The sequence below is a fragment of the Macaca fascicularis genome, chromosome 13 (assembly GCF_037993035.2).
Source record: "Macaca fascicularis isolate 582-1 chromosome 13, T2T-MFA8v1.1".
NCBI lineage: Eukaryota > Metazoa > Chordata > Mammalia > Primates > Cercopithecidae > Macaca > Macaca fascicularis.
This window is the reverse complement of record NC_088387.1, coordinates 35,124,923-35,148,081: the sequence shown is the minus strand read 5'-3', so window position 1 is coordinate 35,148,081 and position 23,159 is coordinate 35,124,923. Positions and strand designations below refer to the sequence as shown.

General features: G+C 40.2%; 2 protein-coding genes across 11 annotated transcripts in view; one reads left to right on the top strand and one right to left on the bottom strand.

Annotated features, from left to right (window-relative positions):
• Nucleotides 1-244: 244 nt before the first annotated feature.
• Nucleotides 245-9,758, bottom strand: LOC135966786 (uncharacterized). The gene is made up of 5 exons (XM_074010888.1): nucleotides 9,669-9,758; nucleotides 7,545-7,718; nucleotides 3,481-3,599; nucleotides 718-2,146; nucleotides 245-408 (listed from the first exon to the last, which is right to left on the bottom strand). Exons 1-4 carry the CDS (start codon nucleotides 9,756-9,758, stop codon nucleotides 802-804), a joined length of 1,728 nt encoding a protein of 575 aa, XP_073866989.1. The 3' UTR covers nucleotides 245-408; nucleotides 718-801.
• Nucleotides 716-23,159, top strand: part of KDM3A (lysine demethylase 3A) — a 52,840-nt gene continuing 30,396 nt past the window's right edge. For 4 of the 10 annotated variants that reach the window (XR_012422080.1, XM_074011309.1, XM_074011311.1 and 1 more), the window contains exons 1-8: nucleotides 1,205-1,273; nucleotides 1,849-2,064; nucleotides 9,551-9,706; nucleotides 10,772-10,882; nucleotides 14,727-14,829; nucleotides 16,067-16,191; nucleotides 16,358-16,430; nucleotides 16,536-16,624. Coding sequence is in view for 6 of the 10 variants with exons in the window: in XM_074011309.1 (XP_073867410.1) it covers nucleotides 1,879-2,064; nucleotides 9,551-9,706; nucleotides 10,772-10,882; nucleotides 14,727-14,829; nucleotides 16,067-16,191; nucleotides 16,358-16,430; nucleotides 16,536-16,624 (843 nt within the window). In the remaining 4 variants the exon portion in view is untranslated. Of the gene's footprint in view, nucleotides 932-1,204; nucleotides 1,318-1,848; nucleotides 2,065-9,550; nucleotides 9,707-10,771; nucleotides 10,883-14,726; nucleotides 14,830-16,066; nucleotides 16,192-16,357; nucleotides 16,431-16,535; nucleotides 16,625-20,308; nucleotides 20,362-23,159 lie in introns of those variants that run through there. The other 6 variants (XR_012422079.1, XM_015433458.4, XM_045368935.3 and 3 more) reach the window with 4 other exon arrangements.

The following is a 23,159-nucleotide window of genomic DNA, read 5'->3' as shown; positions in this document are numbered from 1 at the left end:
ATAAATCCAATTCAATTCTTCCGTTATTAACTTTAAAAACTTAAAAGTCAGATTCAGAATATGTATATTGAAAATTAACATCCAGAGTTAATTTGCATCTATAATCCCTTGTATGTTTCCAAACATTCTCTGATTATCCGTTTTCACACTTACAAAATGGAGGCATGAGTTCTTCTTAAGGATTAAATGTGATGTAATGTCAAACACCAGCCTTTATGAACATGTCTTTAATTTCTTTATTCCATTTCTTTTTCAATCAATCAAAATACTTAAGGTCCAGGGCACACAATCACCTCTTAACTGCTTTGTCCTTCAAAGTCACCTTCTCTTTCATCTCTTGCATCATTCATTATGGCCTTCAACTACTTTAAATTTCTTTGCAAGTCTCTGAATACCTTCTCAATCCCCCTTTAGAGAAAAAAAATCCCATTATACATGTATGCAAGGGTCTCTTTTGCTCTAAATTTAATGAACGTCATTATCCAGTAACTCCACGACTTTCTTCATTTATCCTTCAAAATGGCGGACTTCAGACGTTCCACGATCAGCACCACGTGCGCCTGCGCCTCCCGCAGCCATTTCGCCCAGCAGCCTAACCTCTGCGAGGCGCCTGCGCACGAGCCTCCAGCGCACTGTCGCTCCTCCCTCTAGCTGAGTACGCCTGAAACCGCACGTTCTCTTCCCTTCCCTCCCCCGCTGACTCTGCACCGCCCTCACCCTTTCCTGTGAGATTCTTCCGCGAAGTGGAAGGCTCATCTTCGGTCGACAGCCCACGCACTTGAAGAACAATCCAATAGGCACTTATAGCTCAGGATCTCGCCGTTCAGTCTTATCTATGCGCCACGGCAATTTTCCTCTAGGTCCCAAAGTTGATGACCGATTTCGCGGGACTTTTTTTTGCATACCGTGAGGCAACAAATGGAAAGAATGGGTCTGTGGCGGAGGGATCACTGGCTTATTCTCTGTGTACTTTAACCTAATGGGGGTCGCCCGGGAGTCGGAAGGGGGAGGGGAAAGGGAGGAGGCAGCCAAGGAATTGTTTTTTTCTCTGGCCCCGCCCTCGCCCGGCCGGCCAATGGTGATGATCTGTTTCCCCCGGAGCCTCGCCCAGATCTTGTGTCTCAGCCAATGAGCGGCGGAAGCGGCTCCGAGGGGGCGGGTCCGGGAGGCTGTGCGTGTCTTGTGAGAGCTCTTGAACCAAGTCAGTGCTGGAGTCGCCTGGGCGGCTGGAAACGGCGGCTGCCGCTGGTGACTCAGGGAGGCGGGAGGCGGGGTAAGAGCGCCGCGGCCTCGGCTGCGGGGAGAGGGGGAAGAAAGGTGAAAGCGCTGAGCGCGCGGCCCCGCCGCCTGTTGGCAGCGGCGCAGGCCGGGGGAGACAGGCGCCCGGGGGTCGGGGGCCGGGGAGCTGGGCGCCGGGGCTGGGCGGCGGGGCAAGTGCGGAATCGCGGGCTCGTCCTCCCTCCCCCGCGGGGCCGCCCGGGGCGGGGACCCAGCCGCCAGGGACCGGCGCTCTGCACCGGGGGCCTTTTCTTTTAGGGGCTGAGGGCTGAACACTTTCAAATCCACTCGAGCCGCAGATAATTCTTCTCTCACTCTCTCTGCGTTTGCGTTTGAGCTGTTAGAGAAGCCAAACTTGGGAGAGCGAGGGTCACGCGGCGCTGGGGCCCGGGTGTGTGGCAGGGGAGGGCGCCGGGGAGCGGGAAGGTGCGGGAGGGGGGCTTGGTACGGGTCCGCCCGGGGCCGCGTCCTCGCGCGGGTTCGGCGCCCTCCGCCCGCCCTCCCTGCTGTCTCCGCCCGGCCCCCTCCCACTGGCGGCCCCCGTCGCATTTTGTTTTTGTGTTTTTGCAGGGAGGAGCCCTTCCTGCAGGCGTGGAAACCATGGTGCTCACGCTCGGAGAAAGTTGGCCGGTATTGGTGGGGAAGCGATTTCTCAGTCTGTCCGCAGCAGACGGCAGCGACGGCAGCCACGACAGCTGGGACGTGGAGCGCGTCGCCGAGTGGCCCTGGCTCTCCGGGACCGTTCGAGCTGTCTCCCACACCGACGTTACCAAGAAAGATCTGAAGGTACAGGCGGCTCCGGGCCTCTGCCGCCGGACGTTTCGCAGTTACCTTGGTAACGCGACCATGGGTTCCCTCCTTCCGTTTTCTGAAAACCGAGACCAGAAAGTTGGCATATGATCTGAAGGTGCAGGAAGGTAGACCTTGAAAGTCTTTGGAATGGTGGTGTAGAGCCGAGTTGTGTTTGGCCCACAGCTCCTGGCTGCCTGGCTTTAATAATGGGCTTAGGGTTGTTCAGACACGCTTCATTAATGCCGGTGCTGTGTCCCACTAGGACTGTCTCATCTTTACTCCAAAGGAGGAGGAGTATTTTTGTTAGCGTTAGGTTGGGCCTGTAGGTGACGTTTGGGGTCATTAAGAATTGAGAGTTAGTGTTTAGAAGTACTTTCAGCTGGTTTTGTTTGTTTGTTCCTGTTAATTTATTCACTCAACTTTTAAAAAACTTCCATACTTGTTAAAAACGAAGTGAGTGTAGAGGGAAGAGCTTAAGTTCTGTTTGGTGTATTAGGGTGGGTGTTTGTCCGTATGTGGTGGGTCAGGGCAGGAGTGGGTTCCTGGTTGTCTGTGATGAGCCTGTGGGTGGGTGTGGGATATGACCGTATATGGAGGGATGGGGTGGAGCTGTCCCATATATGGTATATTGGAGGACTGGCTTAGAAATACTGCACTTGGACGCATGAGGGGAGGGAGAGAATTGGGAACAAGTGCGGCCAGTGAGTTTTTTTTTTTAATCATAATGACACTCAGAACCTTTTTCTGTTAGATCTTTTCAAAGACAGATGAATTCTGATTGTACTACCTAATAGAAGTATTGGTGTGAAAGGATTGTCTGGGAACAACCAGTGAGGAAGCCATTGTACCAACAAAGACTCCTTTGTGCAAAAATAACTGAAAAAAGGTTCCTAACAAAGACTCCAAAGTGGTGATAACTTGAAAGAATCTTGTCAGAACAGAAGATATTTCCACCCTGCGTAGTGGATATGTTTCAAAATCTTCACTTGGCCATCATCTTTGCTTTTTCTTAAACTATGCTCAAATAAAGGAAGCAAGTTTTAGCATTGGCAGTTGATTTTATGTTGATTTCTGAAACGCTGTTCATTTGAACACTTTCAGGGGGACAGTGTATGCCCAAACTGGTATTTATCTGCAAAGAGTTGTAGGAAAGGGGTGTGTTGTTAAGCATGTTTTAAAGCTTCAATGTTGTGCCTTCTCTCATGTTGAAAAGGAGGAGTGACCAAAGAGCATTTAACCATGTGCCAAGCACTTCACAACTATGATCTCCTTTAATCCTTATGGTAGTTCTTGGGGGTAGATACTAATATTGCCCCCATTTTATGGATGAAACTACTGTGCCTGAGGGACATTAAGCATCTTGCCAAGGACACATAACTAGGAATTGACATAGCCTGTATTCTGTCTAACCCAGGAAGTTTTACTCCAGAAGCTGCCCTCTTAACCGTCAGGCCAGTGATCAAGAGCCACAACAGAGCTCCTGTCATATGCTGTGAGGTTTGGTTTTTTCCTCCATTCCGCTCATTTTTCTGCCAAATCAGTTTTTGATGTTTATAGAGATAATATATTGTGGTACAAGAATGGCTAACCTTTTTGCTTTGGACTTATAACCTTTCTATAAGATGGGCTTTGTGTACTAGATTTCAGTCGTGTTTGTTGTGGTTTATTTCACCTGCCAAATCAAATTTTCTCTAGTGCATTTGTTTTTATGTGATTTGAATGGAAACAAGATTTTATTTAAACTTTACAGTCTTTAGTTCTTTGGCAGATGTTGAGAGACTAGGCGTTCCCTTCTCTTCTCTGACAGTGACCAAGGACCTGTTGGGTTAGGCAGGCAATCTAGGAGGAACTTTACATGTATATATTTTTAAATCTCCTCTCTCCACCCCCGACCTTTGAGGAGGTGGTGATGTCTTCATTTTCAGAATGAGGAAAGATTTAGGAAAAGGAATCGTCTCCAGATTTGCATAATTAACTACTAAGGGAGGCTGCGAATCCAGATTTGGCCGAGTGTCTTCTCCACTGCACTTCAGTGCCTAACCTGAAGACACCTGGGAGTTCATGTCAAAAACAATTTTGGCTAGGTTGAATTTTTGCCTTACTTTGTACACATCACAACTCACCTCTCATGTAAGATGCCAATCTACTGTCTCTTTTCTAGTCATGATTTATCACTGCATTTCTTAGTTGAGTAGCAGATATTAAGTTTGGGGGCTAAGTTGCCTTTAACAAAAAATAGGATTTTATTTTACCTTGATTTTAGAGTTCAGGGGTCTTGTTGCCCAGGCTGGTCTGGAACTCCTGGGTTCAAAACACCGAAACCAATTTGTGCTTGGTGAGATACAGGCAGGAACCAAGTAACTAAGAACATGCTTGCACTAGGGTTTAGGGGCTTTACGTTTTGGCGGGGGTGGGATGGGGGTGGGGCGAGGAGCTGAGATGAATGTCAATAAATAACATTCAAGGAATATGTAACCATTCTTCTATTATTAGGACCAATACACGTCTGTCTAGACTGGCTTGCTTAGATAGCTAGGCATGATATTAATGAGGCCAAGGCTTGTTAATTTTGTTTCATCTAGAGAGACTTTGTAACAGAATCACTTATTTAGATGACAAAAAGATAATATGTCTAGTAGTTGGTTACATAGAAGTTAAGGTGAAGACATAATAACAGTAGATAACTATGATTAAGTGGTTACATCAGGATTTAGCAAAGAAAAAATAATCATTAAATGATTATTATGTGGCGATTACTTCATTTAATCCTTACAGATATCCTAGATGGTAAACTACATTTTTAGTGTCAAAAACTGAGGCGTAAAGAAGTTAAATAACTTGTCCAAGTTTGTCTCCAGACCTTGGACACTGGGCTTTAATATTCAGGTAGAGCGAGGTTAGAGCATTTTAGTTTGCTAGCCTCTATATCCCTAGCACCTAGAACACTGCTTGGCATGTAGTGTTTGCTCAACTATTTGAATGGATAAATGGAGGAATCGTAAAATTATTACCTCTCCTGTGGAGCAACAGTTCAGAAAGAATCTACTGATGAGGCAGTAGCATTCTCTTCATCTGGAATGACAACAGATCTTAATTAGATGTGGCTATAAAGACCACTTTAATCTTATTTTTATTCTGCTCTTTCTACTTGAGTATGAAATGAGTTGCTTCCTAGCTGATTTTGTTCACATAATTATGCATGCTGGGAATGCCCTGCTTCTTTAACTTGTCCTTTTCTTCCTCGAAGCCTAGCTTTTCCTTGAGTCTGATGCCCCTTCTTAGTCCTTAGGGGTGTCCTTAGCAGGTAAGTAGTCCTTGCCATCTGTATGTACTATTTCCTGCTATTGTCAGCAGTTGGGTTACTTGACTAATGCCTAGCCTTTCATTTTTGCACACCATTGGAACTTTAATGTTAGTGCAGTCTGCTGCCAGTCAAGCCACATAAAATGAAAAAACTAGCACAGTATAAAAACTGCCCCTTTTAATTGAATGCTGGACCTTGGGATTTTAGACAAACATTTTATTTAGGCATAAGAAGACATAAGTGGAAGCACAAGGAATTAATTTCTTTGTGGGATAGTGAATTAAGTGGTATTCTGCATTGTACAGGGCACAAAATAGACGTGTAATTAAAAATTTCTTGTCTAAAAACCGTATCATTCTGTGCTCCTACTTTTAAACTTGGAAACATTTTCCTTGGTCTTTCTGATGGCTTTTATAATCATATAGTCAGGTGAGATGAGAGTATGGTAAGAGTGGGAGATTTTGATATTAGTTTATTAGATATAATTATATATCAGAGATTTTCTGTTGGGGAAATACTAGCTTGAAAAATCTGAAATACCGAGCATTTGGTCAAGGTGTTTCATAGGTACTAATAAGGTACACATTTGCAAAATACCATATTAAAAGGAGCAGATTTCAAAATTATAGGTAGTGAATCATAATTGACTCTGGCTTTTGAAGTCACGCGGCCTAAGTTACACATCTCATTGTGAACCAAAGGAGCACGGGTGAAATAACACAATTTGGAATAGAAACTAGTTGTATCTGTCAGCTTGCATGAGCTTGGTCAAGTCACTTTAGTTCTTACTGAATTTAAATGTCTCTTTAGGCCAGGCGCAGTGGCTTACACCTGTAATCCCAGTAATTTGGTAGGCCAAGACGGGTGGAGGTCAGGAGTTCACGACCAGCATGGCCAACATGGTGTAAAACCCAGTCTCTACTAAAAATACAAAAATTAGCTAGGTGTGGTGGCACACACCTGTAATCCCAGCTACCTGGGAAGCTGAGGTACGAGAATCACCTGCATCCGGGAGGCAGAGGATGCAGTGAGCTGAGATTGCACCACTGCACTCCAACTTGGGCAACAGATTGAGACTGTCTCAAAAAATAAGTGTCTTTAAATGTCCACAGAAGAGGCTTTTTGGGGGGATGTCATTAAATGTAAAACCTCAGACCTCAAGGCACAAATGAAAGATGCTTTGTTTTTTCTGGAAATGGGGTCTCGCTCTGTCCCCCAGGCTAAAGTGCAGTGGCACAATCATAGCTCACTGCAGCCTCAACTTCCTTGGCTCAAGCAATCCTCCCACCTCAGCCTCCCAAATATCTAGGACCAGAGATGTGCACCACCACTCCTCATTAATTTTTGTATTTTTTGTAGAGACGCGGTTTCCCCACTTTGCCTTGGCTGGTTTAGAACTCCTGGACTCAAGTGATCCTCCTGCCTTGGCCTCCCAAAGTGCTGGGATTACAGGTGTGAGTCACCGTGCCTGACTGACATATATGGTTTTGCTAGGAAACTTTTGAACAATATTGAAGAAAGCTCACAACTTGTTGGTTTTATTATGTATTTTTTAAAGTCGTCTTTTTCCAAACCAAAGATAATGTGAATTTTTGGCTAACGCAGCCTAATATTTGAAAGTCATAAGCTTAAATTGTTTTTAAGGAACTGAATTTTTTTTTTTCACATCACTCAAAAATTGGGATATGAATAGGGATCCTGTCTGGCTTTTGGTTTATGGTTATCTTAAGCTTTAGATAGTGATCTGGTAAGAACTGTGATGTTGCTTAAGTTTTGGGAAACCACTTAAGATCTTAATCCGTCTTAATCCTGCACTTTTTTTTTTTTTTTTTTTTTTTGCGCTGAATAGATATTAATCATGTTGAAGACCCTCTTTCCCCTGCTCCTAATAGGTGATACCTTGATAAGATTTGAATTAACCATGGAGGTATTAAAACTACTGAGTTGTTTTGCCAGACCCTTTACATACTGTCTTTTGAAATATGCCCAACTATGCAATGAGAGGTGTTACGTTTTTCATTTTGAAAAACGTTGCGAGAACTTAGATTTTCTAAGTGAGGGTTCTTAACCTGGGGTGCAGGTTAGTTGGTTTCCTTTGTAATTGTAAATATTTTATTTTATATATGTAAAATCATTCTAAGAGAGATTCAATATAGCTGGGAATTCAAACCAAGATCTCTGAATCTGGATCTGGAATTTGTGGGTGCTCATGCCTCTTATGCCACATTGCTGATAAATGAGAAAACTGTCCACCTAAAGCTTGGTTGAGTTTGAGGTTGATGTGAATATGGAGCAGAAAGACTAGCCAATTTAGGGGAGATGTCAGAAGATACGGATTCCGTGGCTAGGAAACAGAAAGAAAGATGGGCAGTCTCTGCCAACCTTTGTGAAAGACCATTTGGTTGATTACAGTGATAGAAAACATATATATAACCAGGGAGAAACATATATGGGCCTTGCCACGCGGGTGTTTACATTCATTCTGATTTGGAAAGTACTCAGTAATAACTGCAAAGTTAAAAGCCTAAAATACCAAGAAGATATGTAGTTTCCTAGGTAAAGTTGCCTGGGAAGTTAGGGATGCATGTTTTGTTGGCTGAGAAGGGTAGGGTAGATCTTAGATTTCATTTATTTTTATCCTGTGGACTGGAGAAGGTTTGGGATTGGGGCTAATGTGGGAATTTAGTGCCTTCTAAGTAGATGAGAGAGACAAGATAGGAACCCAATGCAGAGGGAAATTTATTCATTAATCTATTCCAACAAATATTTGAGTGCCGATTAGTTTCCACATACCAGTGATATACGGTGGTAAGCAAAAGCAGAGACAGACTTTGACCTATTAGAATTTATTTGTCAATCAGTTAACCACAAATAAATAATGCAAAGTGTGGATAAGAGCTAAGACGGAAAAGTACAGAACTTTGAGTGCAATTAGTAAGGAGACCTCTCTTGGGAGAGAGAGGCACTTTGGTAAGGGAGGGTTTGAGGAAAGGATATATGAATTTTGTTCTGACAGATGAAGTTAACTAGTTAATAAACTTAAGGTTGAAAAGGGATATATGACTGATGTCTGTAAAATTATGAACAGATTTGATAGATGATAGATGTATTAACTAATTCCTGGAAACCAAAATGAGAGACCTCTTTAGTGAGAGGAGGAATTTTAAATCAAATAGAAACAGTGATTTTTACACTGAATATTGAGGGAGTTTATTGTCATTGGTAGAATACAAAAAGCGTTAAAGAGGACCTAGAATAAGTTAAGGGGTAGCATATTCATATTGGGTTAAGGAAGCTGGAGTGTTTCAGTGCTTTTATATGACTTTGAGTTTTATGGTTTTGTAAACAATTCCTACTCATAGATCACTCCCAGAAGCCCACTTTTAGACTGAATTTTTTTAATGTCTTAAAATATGTATACAAATTATAAGAGTTGCAGCCTTAGGGTTAAAAGTATTATGCAGGTCAGAAGCAGAAAACATTACAATTACTTGGAAAACAATATTTCAAGGTAGTTTAACTTTCATGTAAGAAGTTATAGTTCTGATAAACTCTGTAGTCATTATATTAATTACTTGTTTCTATGTTATCAAACTAGTAGTTTTAGACTCCAAATTCTGTGGTAAATTTCCTAGCTTATTCAACTGAAAGGGATATTGAAGATGTGCTATATATTAGGCCTTGTGCTAAATTCTACTCATTTCAGAGGAATTCAAAAGCAGGTGGTGGATTGTGGTGATGGGGTGTTGTCTGAAGCCCACTTATATTGTCAACAGAGAGTTACAATGCAATTCTATTAAGTACATCTTTTGAGTTTCAAATTTTTGTCTTCCAATTCCAAAAGCTCAGATGTCTAATTAACGTATGTAAACACCTGCTAAGTAGGGGTTCTTTGGTTTCTGGGCTTCCCAGGGGTTTACTTTAGGGACAGAGACTGGCCCAAAAAGCCTTGACTTCTGCATCCCGAAGTGAATTGGGAGCCAAAGCCTGGTTCATGTGTGATTATGTATTGTGGGCTGTGACGGGACGTGAGGGAGCTGAAAGGGGGAAAGCACATCCAGATAAAAGATTCACATAGAATAATGAAGGTATAGTTCATTATTAACTGGGGCATTTGTAATGCTTATTTTTACAAATTGAATCTGCTTCCCCCACCCCCCAATTTTGTCTGTCTAGGTGTGTGTGGAATTTGATGGGGAATCTTGGAGGAAAAGAAGATGGATAGAAGTCTACAGTCTTCTAAGGAGAGCATTTTTAGTAGAACATAACTTGGTTTTAGCTGAAAGAAAGTCACCTGAAATTTCTGAACGAATTGTACAGTGGCCTGCAATAGTGAGTAAAACTTGGGCTTATTGAACTCCTGAGAAGAGGGCGTTTTATCCATTGTGGGTAAAATAAGGAATATATAAATGTAATGCCAGAAAGTCAGAAAAGTTCCCAGGATCTCCTGCCAGCCCTGGAGGTAGTAGTGGGAATGTCTAGGTCAGAAGGCAGGAACCTAGCAGTCATATGCAAACATATAGATCTGTTTGGTTTGGCCCTTGCAATACTTTCAAAACATTTGAATTAATTGCCTACTTTAAAAAATGTGGAGAATACATCTAAAAATCTAGATTTCCACTGTCTCTTAAAAAATCTACAAGATAATGGCAGCACTGGAGCCTTAAGGCAGCAATAGGCTGGAACTGAATAGTAGCTGTTGCCTTGTTTCCTGTATGGTTTCCAGCCTTGATCTTACGATCTTTAAGGTTCCCTCTGGATTATTATATTTTTTGGCTTTAAAGATACTGTAAGTCAGTATATGATTGTGCTTTATCCACATTGTAAAGTGTGGTGCAAAGAGAAGAGTGAGCGCTGTCTGGAGAGGGCACTTTAGTCTTTATAGGACTTGAGCTGGTGCTTCAAGGAGTAAAGGTTGGATCTAGATAGTTTGGAAAGGCCGGGAGAATAGTTGAAGGCTGATCAGATTGTGATCAGATTTTGCCCATAAGTGAAAAGAGCTGCCATGGAGATTCTTGAGAGATAAGGGTTGTGGTTAAAGTTTTATTTTGCTCTTTGTATTTTTTTTCCAGCTGTTTAGAACTGGGTAAAAACACAGGCCTGTCTCCCCAGAAAAGTGTGCATACAAACAGTTTTTGCATAAATTTTTGGGAAACCATGAATCTGTGGACCCAGTCCTGTATATTAATAACTCCCAAACATCTATCTGGTTTAAATTACTGGGTTTGAATAAAAATTGTATTATCTGTGGCTGCATAAATAGTAGTTGTGAGATAACTTGCAGTAAATAAAATTAATGGCTTTATCACTTTCTCTGTGTATGGAAAAAAGCCAGTTCCTATTTTCAGAATTATGCTGACAGCAGTTATGATGCTAACGTGTTTTCTTTTGTTTTAGATGTACAAACCTCTGTTGGACAAAGCTGGTTTGGGATCCATAACTTCTATTCGCTTTCTGGGAGATCAACAAAGAGTATTTCTTTCTAAAGATGTTTTGAAGCCTATACAGGTAAAACATAGAAACAGTAGTAATCTTTAGAAACAGAAATACGAACTCCTTTAACATGAGAAGTAAAGTACAGTTGAACCTTGAACAGTGCGGGTATTATGGATGCCGACCCCTTGCACAGTAAAACATCTACATATAACTTCGATTCCCTCCAAACTCTGCTAATAGCTTACTGTTGACCAGAAGCCTTGTTGATAAACAGTTGGTTAACATATATTTTGTGTATGTATTACATACTGTATCTTACAATAAAATTAGCTAGATAAAAGAAAATGTTATTAAAATCGTAAGCAGAATACATTTAGTATTCATTAAGTAGAAGTAGATCATTATAAAGGTTTTTATCCTTGTCTTCATGTTGAGTAGGCTTTCAGTCTTGCAATCTCAGGGGTGGCAGAGGTGGAAGAAAATCTGTTGATAAGGGGTCTGCAAAGTCCACACCTGTGTTGTTCAGTGGCCAAATGTATTGATGTTGATTGCTCTAATTTAAATACCTAACGGGAAAGAACCCATCCCATCATCAATTAGGTGTTAGACTCATTCCTCAGTGTTAGCTTTTGGGTTAGTGCTGTCCATTTGTGGTTGAAAGGACTATAGTTGATGGTGTGTGTGTATGGAAAACACTTAGGTAATATGAAAATAATGTTTAAAAGTAGACTGTTTATATACATATATGTGCATGCACATATATACACTTATGCATACATATATATAAGCAGTTCTCATTATTTGTAGATTCTATGTTTGTGAATTTATCTACTTGCTAAAATATATTTGTAACCCCAAATCAATACTTGTGGTGACTCATGGTCGTTACCAGTACTTACAGAGCTGCAAACAATTTGAGTTGCGTGATGCAGGTTCCCAGCTCCTAGCTAAGGTTAAATAGGTGATGTTCCACCTTGTTTCACTTATGCTGTAAACAAGTGTGCTTCTTGCAGTCTAGTGCTGCATTTTTGTGCTTTTTTTTTTTTTTTTTGGTGATTTCACTGTTTAAAATGGTCTCAGCAGCAGTGCTGAAGTGCCATGATGTGTCTTAGGAACAAAATGTGTTAGATAAGCTTCATTCATCTGTGAGTTATAGTGCTCTTGGCTGTGAATTCAAGTTTAGTGCATAAGCAGTGTATGTTAAATAAGATGTCTTTCAACAGAAACGCATAAAACAAGATTATGTGTCAATTGTTTGATGAAAATGTGACCAGAGGCTCGAAGGAACCTATGCCTGTATTTCCCCTAGGAGCAATGGTTCAGTATTTGTTAATAAACCATTTTTTTGCAACTTGATAAAACTTAAATACTGCAAATGGGTGAGAATAGACTTCACGCGCGTGCACAAACACACATTATAATAATATTTATCTTTTAGATAATCATTTATAAAGCTGAATAATCTTCTTTACCACTTTCTGTTTTGTGACTTCATACTTGTTTCTTTGTGGTATAGAACTCTGAAACCTATTTGCTAAAAGTGGTTTGGGGTCAGTGGTTACCGGGTTGCCAAGCCTGTGTTGGGAAGCCCAAAGCACTGGCTTTCCCTCTACTTGAGTCTCATCCGTACTTCCATATCTGGAAAGTGAGTGAAAACAGGATTCATAATCTGAACCTTATTTTATAATGTGTAAGTAATGGAACAGAGGAAGATGCTTTCTCTTAGTTAATTTCAGACACAAGTTCTTAGGTTAATACCCATCTGGATATTTTTCCTGCCTTAAAAGGAAGACTGACTTGCTTGCAGGGATCAAATAACATACAGGGAGGTTGTGGATATTTTGCTTTAGTGAGTGATAAAAGGAATTTTTTATTCTTAGTGATGTTTTCTGAATTTACATCTTTCCTGTATTTAAGGTTTTCAGTTAAGGTAGAACTCAAAGTTTTGTTTCTTGAGGTTGAAAAAGAAACATCTAAATTAGTAAGTTTATATTTATTCTCAGAGGGGCTGTGAGCCATCAGTGTGAATGTTGTCATTAATACAATATTAATATATAATTAACTGGGAGAAATATAATGTGTGGTCTTTTACTGATGTTGAGTTTTCAAAGTTTAGTACTTCAGATAATTATCTTGTAGATATGGGTGATCACAGTAGGCTGTACAAAAGTCCACATTGGGGGATGTGATCACCCCAGTAGGATACTTGCTCTAGATAATGCACAGAGCACGTGAATATCATTTGGCATATGCAAAAATTGGGGTTGAAAGTTAGGGTCCGTCTTTAGATTGAATTTCACTCAGTTATCTGTGGGTGAGAAAAAGATAAGGTATCTGGACAACTGTCTTGCACTTTTGGTAAGCCCTAAAACTCTTCTAGGTAGCCTGATATTTTTCTACTTTATTGAAGCCCTTTGCAGTTCTTTCCATTATTATGTACTTTCATCTTGTAGTAGGAATTGGAGAATACAATTAAATTTTTTGAAATTGTATAAACAATACATGCATGAGAAAACAAAAACGAACACGTTCTGGTAATTAATATTGATCTCTTATGGAGACCCTAGGTTTGTCTAATGTTACTTGGCAAAAGAAATACATTTTTCCAGTGCGGCTTCTCTCTCTAACAGACTATTTATCCTTCCCAGTGGGAAAAATGGATGAACCATTCTTGGTCACTAACCATTTCACAGTGGCAGAAAAGCATAAAGGCCTGATATTGGAAGGGCTTCTGTGTTTAGCACTGTTTTTTCTTTGCCCTGATAGAATTCGGTTTGGCAGGTTATTCCTATTGACAGTTTCTGTATTACATTTATCATAACTGGGTGTGCACACAAAGCCAGAAGACTGTGGAATAGTGCCAAGAATGGAGCTGCTGCCAAGAATTGAATGTTTCAGAACTGGCTTACTCTGAAGCCTGAGGCTATTCATTCAGATTTTCTGTTTGTCCCCCCACATCCCTTTTTGTAAAAAAAAAAAAAAAAAAAAATGCATTTGTAATACTAGTTATGTTAAAATAATCTGTGTGAAATGGGTTGTTAAAAACAGCAGTTTCTTACCAGGAAGGGAGCTGAAGCTTGGTCAGCTTTAAGGTGCCTTAGAAAATAGAGTTTTGGCCTAGGTAACCAGGCCGAGATGTGGTTCAAGATTTTCCCTAAAATTGCCATCATGGGTGCATGCTTGCTCATCCCCAGGGTGGCCACTGGGCACAGCCATGGATTCACTAATGGGAATATGGAAAAAAGGGCTGCCCATAATCAGTGGAGTTTGGTGGAAAGAGATATGTGTACCTTTGGAGTTAATCTTTATGATGTATCAAAAGGTTTGGAGAACACTGATTAAGGAAACATTCTTCTGATTGATGAATAAACTGACTCTCAGTTATGGTCATCTACCCCTGCTAGGAGGTTACACAGTGTATTATATGGCACAGGCAGTGTGTTATATAAAATAAAACCCAAACAGTAATTGAAATGAATTGACCATGTACATCTGTCTCTTGTGTGTCTTATCTGTGTTTTTTGTCCCTTGGATTTAGATTGTGATTTCCCCATCCACAGTATTTAGGATACAGAGTGTTTTTTACTTGGATTGACCAGCTATTTGTTTGCTTGCTTTTTTCCCATCGACAAAGTTAGTCATATTTAAAATTATGCTTTGATCTGCTCTTAATATTTCCCATGCTTCTAGCTTGGGATGACTTTACTTCAGTCTGCCTTATAGCTGTGATCATTTGATGGTTTAGGACTTTTTGAGCCATCTGGTTTACTGGAATTGGAATGATTTGGGCTATCACGTGGTTTGTTGACACTACTTTAACCCATTTGATTAACCAATTGAAATAGCCCACTGGAATTTAAATAACTCTTCTTATTAACTGTTATTCCTTAACATGTAATGATTTTTCATTTTTCAGGATGTAAACAGTCTTCGACTTTCTCTTACGGATAATCAGATTGTCAGCAAAGAATTTCAAGCTTTGATAGTGAAGCATTTAGATGAAAGCCATCTTTTAAAAGGTATATGCATTATCTAGTGTTGATAGTTCATGAGTTGACCAATAATTAGCTTGTGAGAAACTAGGGTTTAGCCTCTCATTCATTTGCTCATTGAAATTTCTTCTTTTATTTTTTTTTTTTGAGACAGAGTCTTGTTCCTAGGCTGGAGTGCAGTGGTGCTGTCTTGGCTCACTGCAGCCTCTGCCTTCCAAGTAGCTAGGACTACAGGCATGTATCACCACACCTGGCTAGTTTTTGTATTTTAGTAGAGACAAGGTTTCACCATGTTGGCCAGACTGGTCTCAAACTCCTGGCCTTAAGTGATCTGCCTGCCAAATGTGAGCCATGATGCCCAGCCATTTCTTTCTTTTTTGCTCAAATAAATTTTTAAGAGTTTTAAAATTTGAAATTCAAAAAATGTGTGTGTTGCTAAAACCTCTGAAATTTGGAAAGTTTGGGGATTATATGAAACTAACAGTAAAGTAGGGCCAGGCACAGTGGCTCAAACCTGTAATCCCAGCACTTTGGGACGTCCAAGGTGGGAGGATTGCTTGAGCCTAGGATAGGAGTTCAAGACCAGCTTAGGCAACACGGGGAGATGCCGATCTCTACAAAACATTTTTAAAAAAATTATCCCAGTGTGGTGGCACATGCCTGTAATCCCAGCTACTCAGGAGGCTGAGGCAGGAGGATCACTTGAGCCCAGGAGGTCAAGGCTGCAGTGATCCCTGATTACACTGCTATGCTCCAGCCTGAGTGACAGAGCAAGACCCTGTCTCAAAAAAAAAAAAAATAAATAAATAAAGTAGATATTTTTAAAGCTCAGCTATATTTTGATGTGGAATTTGATATGTTTGGAATATCAGCCATATAAAATGGATAGGTCATTAATTTGATACTCCTTACTTTCCCATTTATGTTACTGAGTTTCTACAATCATACGTTTTTTTCTGTGATTTTTAGATTATCAGACATAGTATTTCTGTTGGGGTTCCTGAATTTGATTCCTCTAAAACTACACAGGACAGTGAGTGAGGTCTTGATGAATTGTCTGATACGACTTCAGTCTGATACAAAATAAAAAGTTTAAATTTTCTCTTAGCTTTTCTGAAATGTCAGTCATCTTATGTTTGTAGTGATTCTTTTAATGTTTACTTTTGCATTTTTTAAAAAAAAGACTTAGGAAAAGATTGTCCTGGATGATGTTGCTATTGGGAGATAATGCAAATGGTTCTAAGTTTTTTTTTTTTTTTTTAAGGTGACAAAAACTTAGTTGGTTCAGAAGTAAAAATTTATAGCTTGGACCCATCTACTCAGTGGTTTTCAGCAACCGTTGTAAGTGGAAACCCAGCATCAAAAACTCTTCAAGTCAACTGTGAGGAGGTAAAGACAACAATAACTCCTTGTAAGATAACTCGACAAAGTATGATAACTATACAAAGCATGTATGATTTGCTAGGCACTAAATACCTTTATTATTTGAAACTGATTTTCAGTATGTTCTTGAGCATTTTTATTTTCCTGTATGTTTGTTTCATTTATTTTTAAGATTCCAGCACTGAAAATTGTTGATCCATCACTGATTCATGTTGAAGTTGTACACGATAACCTTGTGACATGTGGTAAGATACGTTATTAAAATCTTTCTTCTCCTTTCCCTTTTCCTCCTTTCTTCTCATATTAAGAGAAACAGGGAAGCCAACTTAACCTATTTTTAAATATTTTAGGTAATTCTGCAAGAATTGGAGCTGTAAAACGCAAGTCTTCTGAGAATAATGGAACCCTGGTTTCCAAACAAGCAAAATCTTGCTCTGAGGTAACCTTTATTTATGTCACTTGTGTAAAGCTTTCCTTAACTCTAACATTGCATGGCTAGTTTATATTTTTTTAATCATTTATTTAATTATTTTTGTTTCAGAGATAGGATCTCACTCTGTCACCCAGGCTAGAGTGCAGTGGTGCAGTCAGAGCTTACTGCAGCCTTGAACTCCTGCCTCCAGAGTAGCTGGAACTGCAGGCATGTGCCATGCACGACGTCTGGCTAATTTTTGTGTTTTTTGTAGAGATAGGGTCTTGGTATGTTGATCAGACTGATCTTGAATTCCTGGGCTCAAGCAATCCTCCCGCCTCAGCTTCCGAAAGTGCTGAGATTACAGTCATGAGTGAGCTACTGCCCCTGGCTGCATGGCCAATTTTTTTAGTGTTATATTGCTGTCTGCTCTTCTTTGCTAGTTCCAGATCTTGGCCATAATTTCTACACTGAAGCAGATGGAGATAATATAAGTATATGGTTCACTATTTTATGTAAAAAAGTTTCATTTTTTGGTATTTGCTGGAGATTCTCAGTAGATTTGACAATTTCACCGTGTGGAAGTGTTCTTAAAGGTAAATTGAGTTGTGTGTGTCAGTGCCTGGCATGAAAAGAGGGAAGGAGCCTTAGAATTCTGAGTAGTTTGGGTGTTGAAATAGGACCCTCACCTTCTGAATAATAAGGAATTTTGATTGGTCGTTTGTGATTGGGTAAACAAATGTATTTCAAGGGAAGTGATTGGTTTGCCATTACTAATTTCTGCCCAGAAAAGTATAGGCTTTTGTGAATGCTACCATGGGTTCAGGTACCAGATTTAATTCTGTTCTGAAATAGTTACCATTTGGACCAAGACTATTTCTTTTTTAGGTGAATTAAATCATTAGGACCTATTACAGTACAGATAACTTTTTTGCACCTTCAGAATCCAAATGCACTTGTCACATGGATAGTTTCCTGTGTTATAATTATTGAAAACTCCTTTGTAATGCTCTGCCCCAGCATGGAGTTTAAAATTTAAAAACTGACCAAGGCCAGGAGAAATGGCATGGGGAGTGGGCCAGGAAGCCAATGAATGAATCTAGGTTTTTTGATTAAGGGCAGACTGGACTACAGCATCGACTGGAACCAAAGCTAGCACTGTGCCACACAAACACTTGAGTCTATGTAGCTAGGATGGTTAATTGGCTTTCTTGAATCTTTGCCTGTATACAGGCAACAGGAACTTTGATACTTCACCAAAAGCTTTGTAAACCAGTGTCTGAAGCCTCTGCCCTCCTTTGAAAGGGTATAGGCTTTGACTTCTTGAGTGGAGGCTCAGGTTGTTTAGGAAAGAATGAAGAAGTAATTATGGAAATTAGTCTTACTACCTTTCATTTTTGCCTTAAAGTTTACAAGGTAATTTCAAGTACATCCATCCAAAAAACCAGTTACTGTATTAAGTACTCACTGTGTGGTGGATACTTGGTCCTGGAGATTGAAAGGTATCTGGAGTTCCTGTCTCAGAGTCCATAGGATAGTGAAGGAGACAGACTTCCAAAGGGCTCCCACAAGTGCAGGGGGAGTGCTGTGGGCAGGAGCTCTGCAGGTGCCTCAAGAAGCAGCCTGGGCAGAACCCGTGAGACAGAGAGGACATGTCTTGTTTGGTGAAGGGCAAATGTTTCATTGTGGCTGGGGCACAGGAAGCGTGGAAAAAGAGAAGCAGGGTCAGAGATAGGAAGTTTGGGTTTTATGCTGCAGATGAAGTAGGGGTGTCTGGGGTGTTCAGGGGTTTTAAGTTCAGGAGATTGACTTAAGCTTTGTTAGATGATGGATGAGAGAAGGATATGAGAATAGAAATGAGGGCACTGATTAGGTTAGTTGTATTGCACATCATAAATAGGCTTGAGGTGAGGCGGTAGCTAAGGGGGTGGAGAGCTATTTAGGAGACAGCATTAGTTGAATTTGGTGGAAGACTAGGTGTTAGGACTGAGGAAGCACAGGAACCTAGCTAATGAAGTAGGTAGAACAAATGGAATGTCTGCCTCAAAGAACATGACAGTTCTAGCTTAGGAATCCCAAGTGACATGGTCAGGCAATTATTTATGATACTATATAGTCTTCCAGTGTAGAAAGGGGCTGAGCTGGTGAGGAAAAGGGGTCCCTGGTCTAGAAGGGAACAGATAGTAAGGCTCTGGGTAAGTAATGTGGCCAGGACTACACAGAGGATGTCAAGCTCAGAGACAATATTGTCGAGTAATCCATAGTATTAGAAGCTGAGAGATAAACAGGATAGAACAATAATTTCTTTATGTCAGGTTTTAACATTAGAGAAATTATTAGTAGTCTAGAGTTAGTAACTATCAGTTTGGAGAAGTTGGTTGTGTGTTACCTGTCATGGGGAATGTGTCAGTGTAAATTGGAGTATGATGAAAAGGGGAGCTGAGCTGCGAGGTGTGCTGAGGAAGAGGGGTCAGGAATAGGAATGGCATATCCTGTTGGATGGTGGAGCAATCAGTCTGGGGTGCAAGCAGAACTGAGGTCAGTGGGAACCTCCTGTGGGGGAATGTGCCTTCAGAGTATTGAGTGTGTCAGCAATGGGAAAGGCGTTTGAGCAAGTAAATTTCTAACCTTCAAGGAGGTACTTGTAAAATGTGGGTATATAGACATATATGATGTGATCCTGTCTTCTTGACTCAAATTCTTAAAAGGTAGGGAGCATTACTTTTTTATTTTTCTCAGCATGTTGCCCATGTTATATGTGCTATTGAGCTGATTGATGGGCACATTAGAAGCTATTAAAAAAAATAAGCCTGCACTTTAGCCTGGAGATAAGTTTCTTAACTTCTGCATCTAAAATGATAAACTAAATAAAGTGTTTTAAAAATGTACGTTGCAGCTCTTGAGCTCTATGCTAGTCATGTCATTCTAAAGGGAGTTGAAGGTGGTGGATTTTTACCTGGGTTTTAGAAGTGTTTGAAAATATTTTTTTGATTATTAAGCTCATCTCATTTTAAAATTTTTGGTTAACCTAGAAAAGTATAGTAAAGAATAGAATCATCACTTATAATTATACTTCTCAGAGACTCTCTGTTTACATTTTGAAATACTTATTTCCTATCTCTTTTTCCCCCATATGTATCACAGAGACCTGATTTTTTTGTTAGTTTTTTAAAACTAAAAACCATAGTCTTGTAGCCTCCTTGATTCCTTTGCAATGTATTATAACTATTATTCCATATTGGCAAATACCTTTCATTCTGGGTGATTCTTGTAATCAGACAAGTTTTGGATATACTGGCCTGGCGTAGATTTCAAGAGGGCTGGAGAGATAAAGGAAGCAGTGAGGAAGGAAAGTATTTGAAAATGTATGAGTGAAAGGTGAGTACAGTAACACACTCAGCACGATTCTCACTGTGTTTGCACTTCCCAGATGTGTTGGACAGGCACTTTTAGGGTGGTCTTTGGAAGACAGGCATTTGGGATTAGGTAGGCAAGACTCTTGACTGTCTTGATGAATACTTTTGGTTAAGCTAAACCTGTTTGCCAGTGATATCTGGCTCCTTGAAGGTCTTCTCTGCCTAGCAGACTATTCCTCAGAGTTACGATGTTGCCTGGTTAGTTGGGAAAGAGTCTGCTGAGGAGTGTGAGCCAGCAGTGTCCTTTTTAGAATTCTATCATACACTCAATTATATTATCTCCGTCTGCTGGCAGGGAGGAACTATTGCCATGACTGGTATAGAAGACCTTCAGGGAAAACTCTTCAGGTAAGAAGAAACTTTGACCCTTTGTTGAGTCAGAGGCCAGTGCAGTGGTGCACTTGTGAACATGGGTTTGGGAATTGGAGTCCTGTTCCTGTTGAGCTACACCTTAGGAAAGTTGTAGAAGGAAATACTTGAGTTTCTTAAAGGAAAAGCACGCTAAGTTATGCTAATTCTAACACACGGTGACAGAATTGAGAAAGTTTTCGCAATGTTTTTCTGCTTTAAGACAGCTCATCTCTAAAATTTGTTTTAGCACCAGGCACTATGGTAAAGCACAGCCCTGTAAAGTATACTTTATAGGAAGAAAGTGCTAGGAAGTGTTAGAGACTGAATTTCAAACCAAAGGCTAACGCCAAAATCCAATAGTCTTCATCACTGTGCTGTTGCCACTGCTCTCCAAATCTTCTCCATGGTGTGGTGAATTACCTTTGTATAAATAGCAGATTTCTCCTTTCTTCCCTCCTTCCCTCTGTTCCTCCATCCGTCCTTCCAACAAGTTAGTATTTGCTAGACTGATCTACAGTGGTGATCATCACTTCCTATCACTTGAAGTAACTCATAAGACTTATTGATTTATAGCTATTTAGGAATGTTATGTGCCCACAGCATTCACTCATTCGTATGTTCATTCCACCAGTCTTATTTATTGAGCATCCACTGTATGTTTGGTTTTATGAGGTATAACAGTGGGTATAAGAGCAGGGCCTCTGCCCATAAAGAGTGTGTGTCCCATTGTGAGGAGACTGACAATAAATAAGTGAAAGGTACTTTCATGGCGTGATAAGGGCTATGAAATGTATAAACAGAAAAATGATAAAGAGTAAGGGACAGCTTTTGGGATGCTACTTTAGAAAGAGTAATCAGAAATTCTGAGAGGGTGACATTTTAACAGACTTGAGGGTGAAGAGAGAGAACCAACCAGCCACTGAAAACGATGTAGCCGGAGAGATAACAAGCACACAGGCCCAGGCAAGAAAGGGCTTAGAACACTAGGAGATGAGAAAGGAAGCAAGTATAGTTGGAGTACTGGGAGCAAGGGGAGCAATGAAAAAGATGGGGGGAGGAGGAGCAGGAGTGGGTAGGAGACTGGACCACATGGGATTCTTGTAGGCAGTGGACTGCCATGATCTTATTTGATTTATGTTTTATAGAGATTGCTTTGTGGTAGGAGAGATCTTGGGTAGTATGCAGAGGATTCAACACGAATGGAAGGAAGGTTGGTTAGGAGACGTGTAGCCTAGGGGAAAGATGGTAGTAGTAGTGACATGGAAAGAAATGGGTAGATTCAATACATACTTTGCAAATAGAGGCAAGATTTATTGGTTTATTGATTACATATGGGAAATTAGAGCGATGGAGGGTTTTTTTTTACTTGAGCGGCTTGATTTTATACAGAGTAAAAATTTATGCTTAGGTTTATAATCCAAATTTCTTAAGTATGTTGCTCTTGGGAGAGTAAGGAAAGTTATTAGTGTATCAACTCTAAACATAATTCAAAATAAGGATGGTGACCTATATGAGGAAAGATAATTGGTAAAATTGAGCCCTGAATAAGCATTTCAAAATGATTTGGCATTAAACTTTGGGAGACTAACTTCAGATTAACAGGGAATTGTAAGCTATTATAAGCAAAAGGGACTTTAGGAATAAACTAATTTCCTCATTTAAAGGATTAGGAAACTCAAAAAACACCCCAAACCAACCATAACACCTTCTGGGGAACATTAAGGTTCTATTTAACCAAAATTGAGTTGACTGAAATAGTATAATATATGATCAGATAATTTTGTGCCTAAAAATAGTTGAAACTATGCCAAAACTTGGCATGTGATTAAATTCTTATTTTTCAGATATATCTGTTTAGTATATGCTAGCCAGTCTTTTCAAGGCTGTCACAGTAAATTTCTGAGAAAAACATTCATGAGTAGAGTACATGTAAATATATTCAAAATTGTCAGGTTTTGAAAACCTGCTGGCCAGGCACAGTGGCTCATGCCTGTAATCTCAGCACTTTAGGAGGCCAAGGCAGGCGGATCACTTGAGGCCAAGAGTTGGACACCAGCCTTAACATAGCAAAATCCTGTCTCTACTAAAAATACGAAAAATTAGCCGAGCATGGTGGTGCATGCCTGCAATCCCAGCTACTCGGGAGGCTGAGCCATGAGAATTGCTGGAACCCAGGAGGCAGAGGTTGTAATGAACCGAGATGGCGCCACTGCACTCTAGCCTGGGTGATAATAGCGAGACTGTCTCAAAAACAAAAAACAAAACACAAAACAAAAAATCTATTAATGGAAGTTGTAATCAAACTTTAGAAGTTAGTAACTAGAAGATGAAGAAACTTTGGAGATTCTTCAAGTTTAGATTTGGTGGTAAGGCAAGATGATTGAGAAAGGTATATGACTTAAAAATTTAAGCACATGTGAGGAGCCTGGTGAGATGGGTGAATTGATTTCCCCTGGTTCAGCCATAGACTTGTTGTCTTGAATTTATCTAGTCTCTTTTTTCATGGTGGGAAGTTTATTTTTGTGAATGGTATAAACTGTTTAGAAGTGGATTCGATACTTATATTTTTGTGAAGATAAAATTACCTGAAAAGGGAACGGGGACAGGTGTCCCAGCTTTGCCCACAGGCCTGTCATAACTTGATATTTTTTGCAGCTTGGGATGACTTTTGTGACTTGATGAGCCACATAAGAGCAAGAACTGTCCTTAACTTTTATTGCATTGCAAAGGCTTATCTGGATACCAGATAGGCATCGCTGCCTAACACAAGAGTCCTATGTGGTCTGGTCTCCTGC

Coding starts and splice junctions, on each gene's coding strand:
- LOC135966786 (XM_074010888.1), bottom strand. CDS start 9,758: ATGGATAAAACGCCCTCTTCTCAGGAGTTCAATAAGCCCAAGTTTTAC. Junction 3,600..7,544: donor ATCCAGATTCAGAGATCTTG/GTTTGAATTCCC, acceptor CTGATTTGGCAG/AAAAATGAGCGGAATGGAGG. Junction 2,147..3,480: donor TCTGGAGTAAAACTTCCTGG/GTTAGACAGAAT, acceptor CTCGGTTTTCAG/AAAACGGAAGGAGGGAACCC.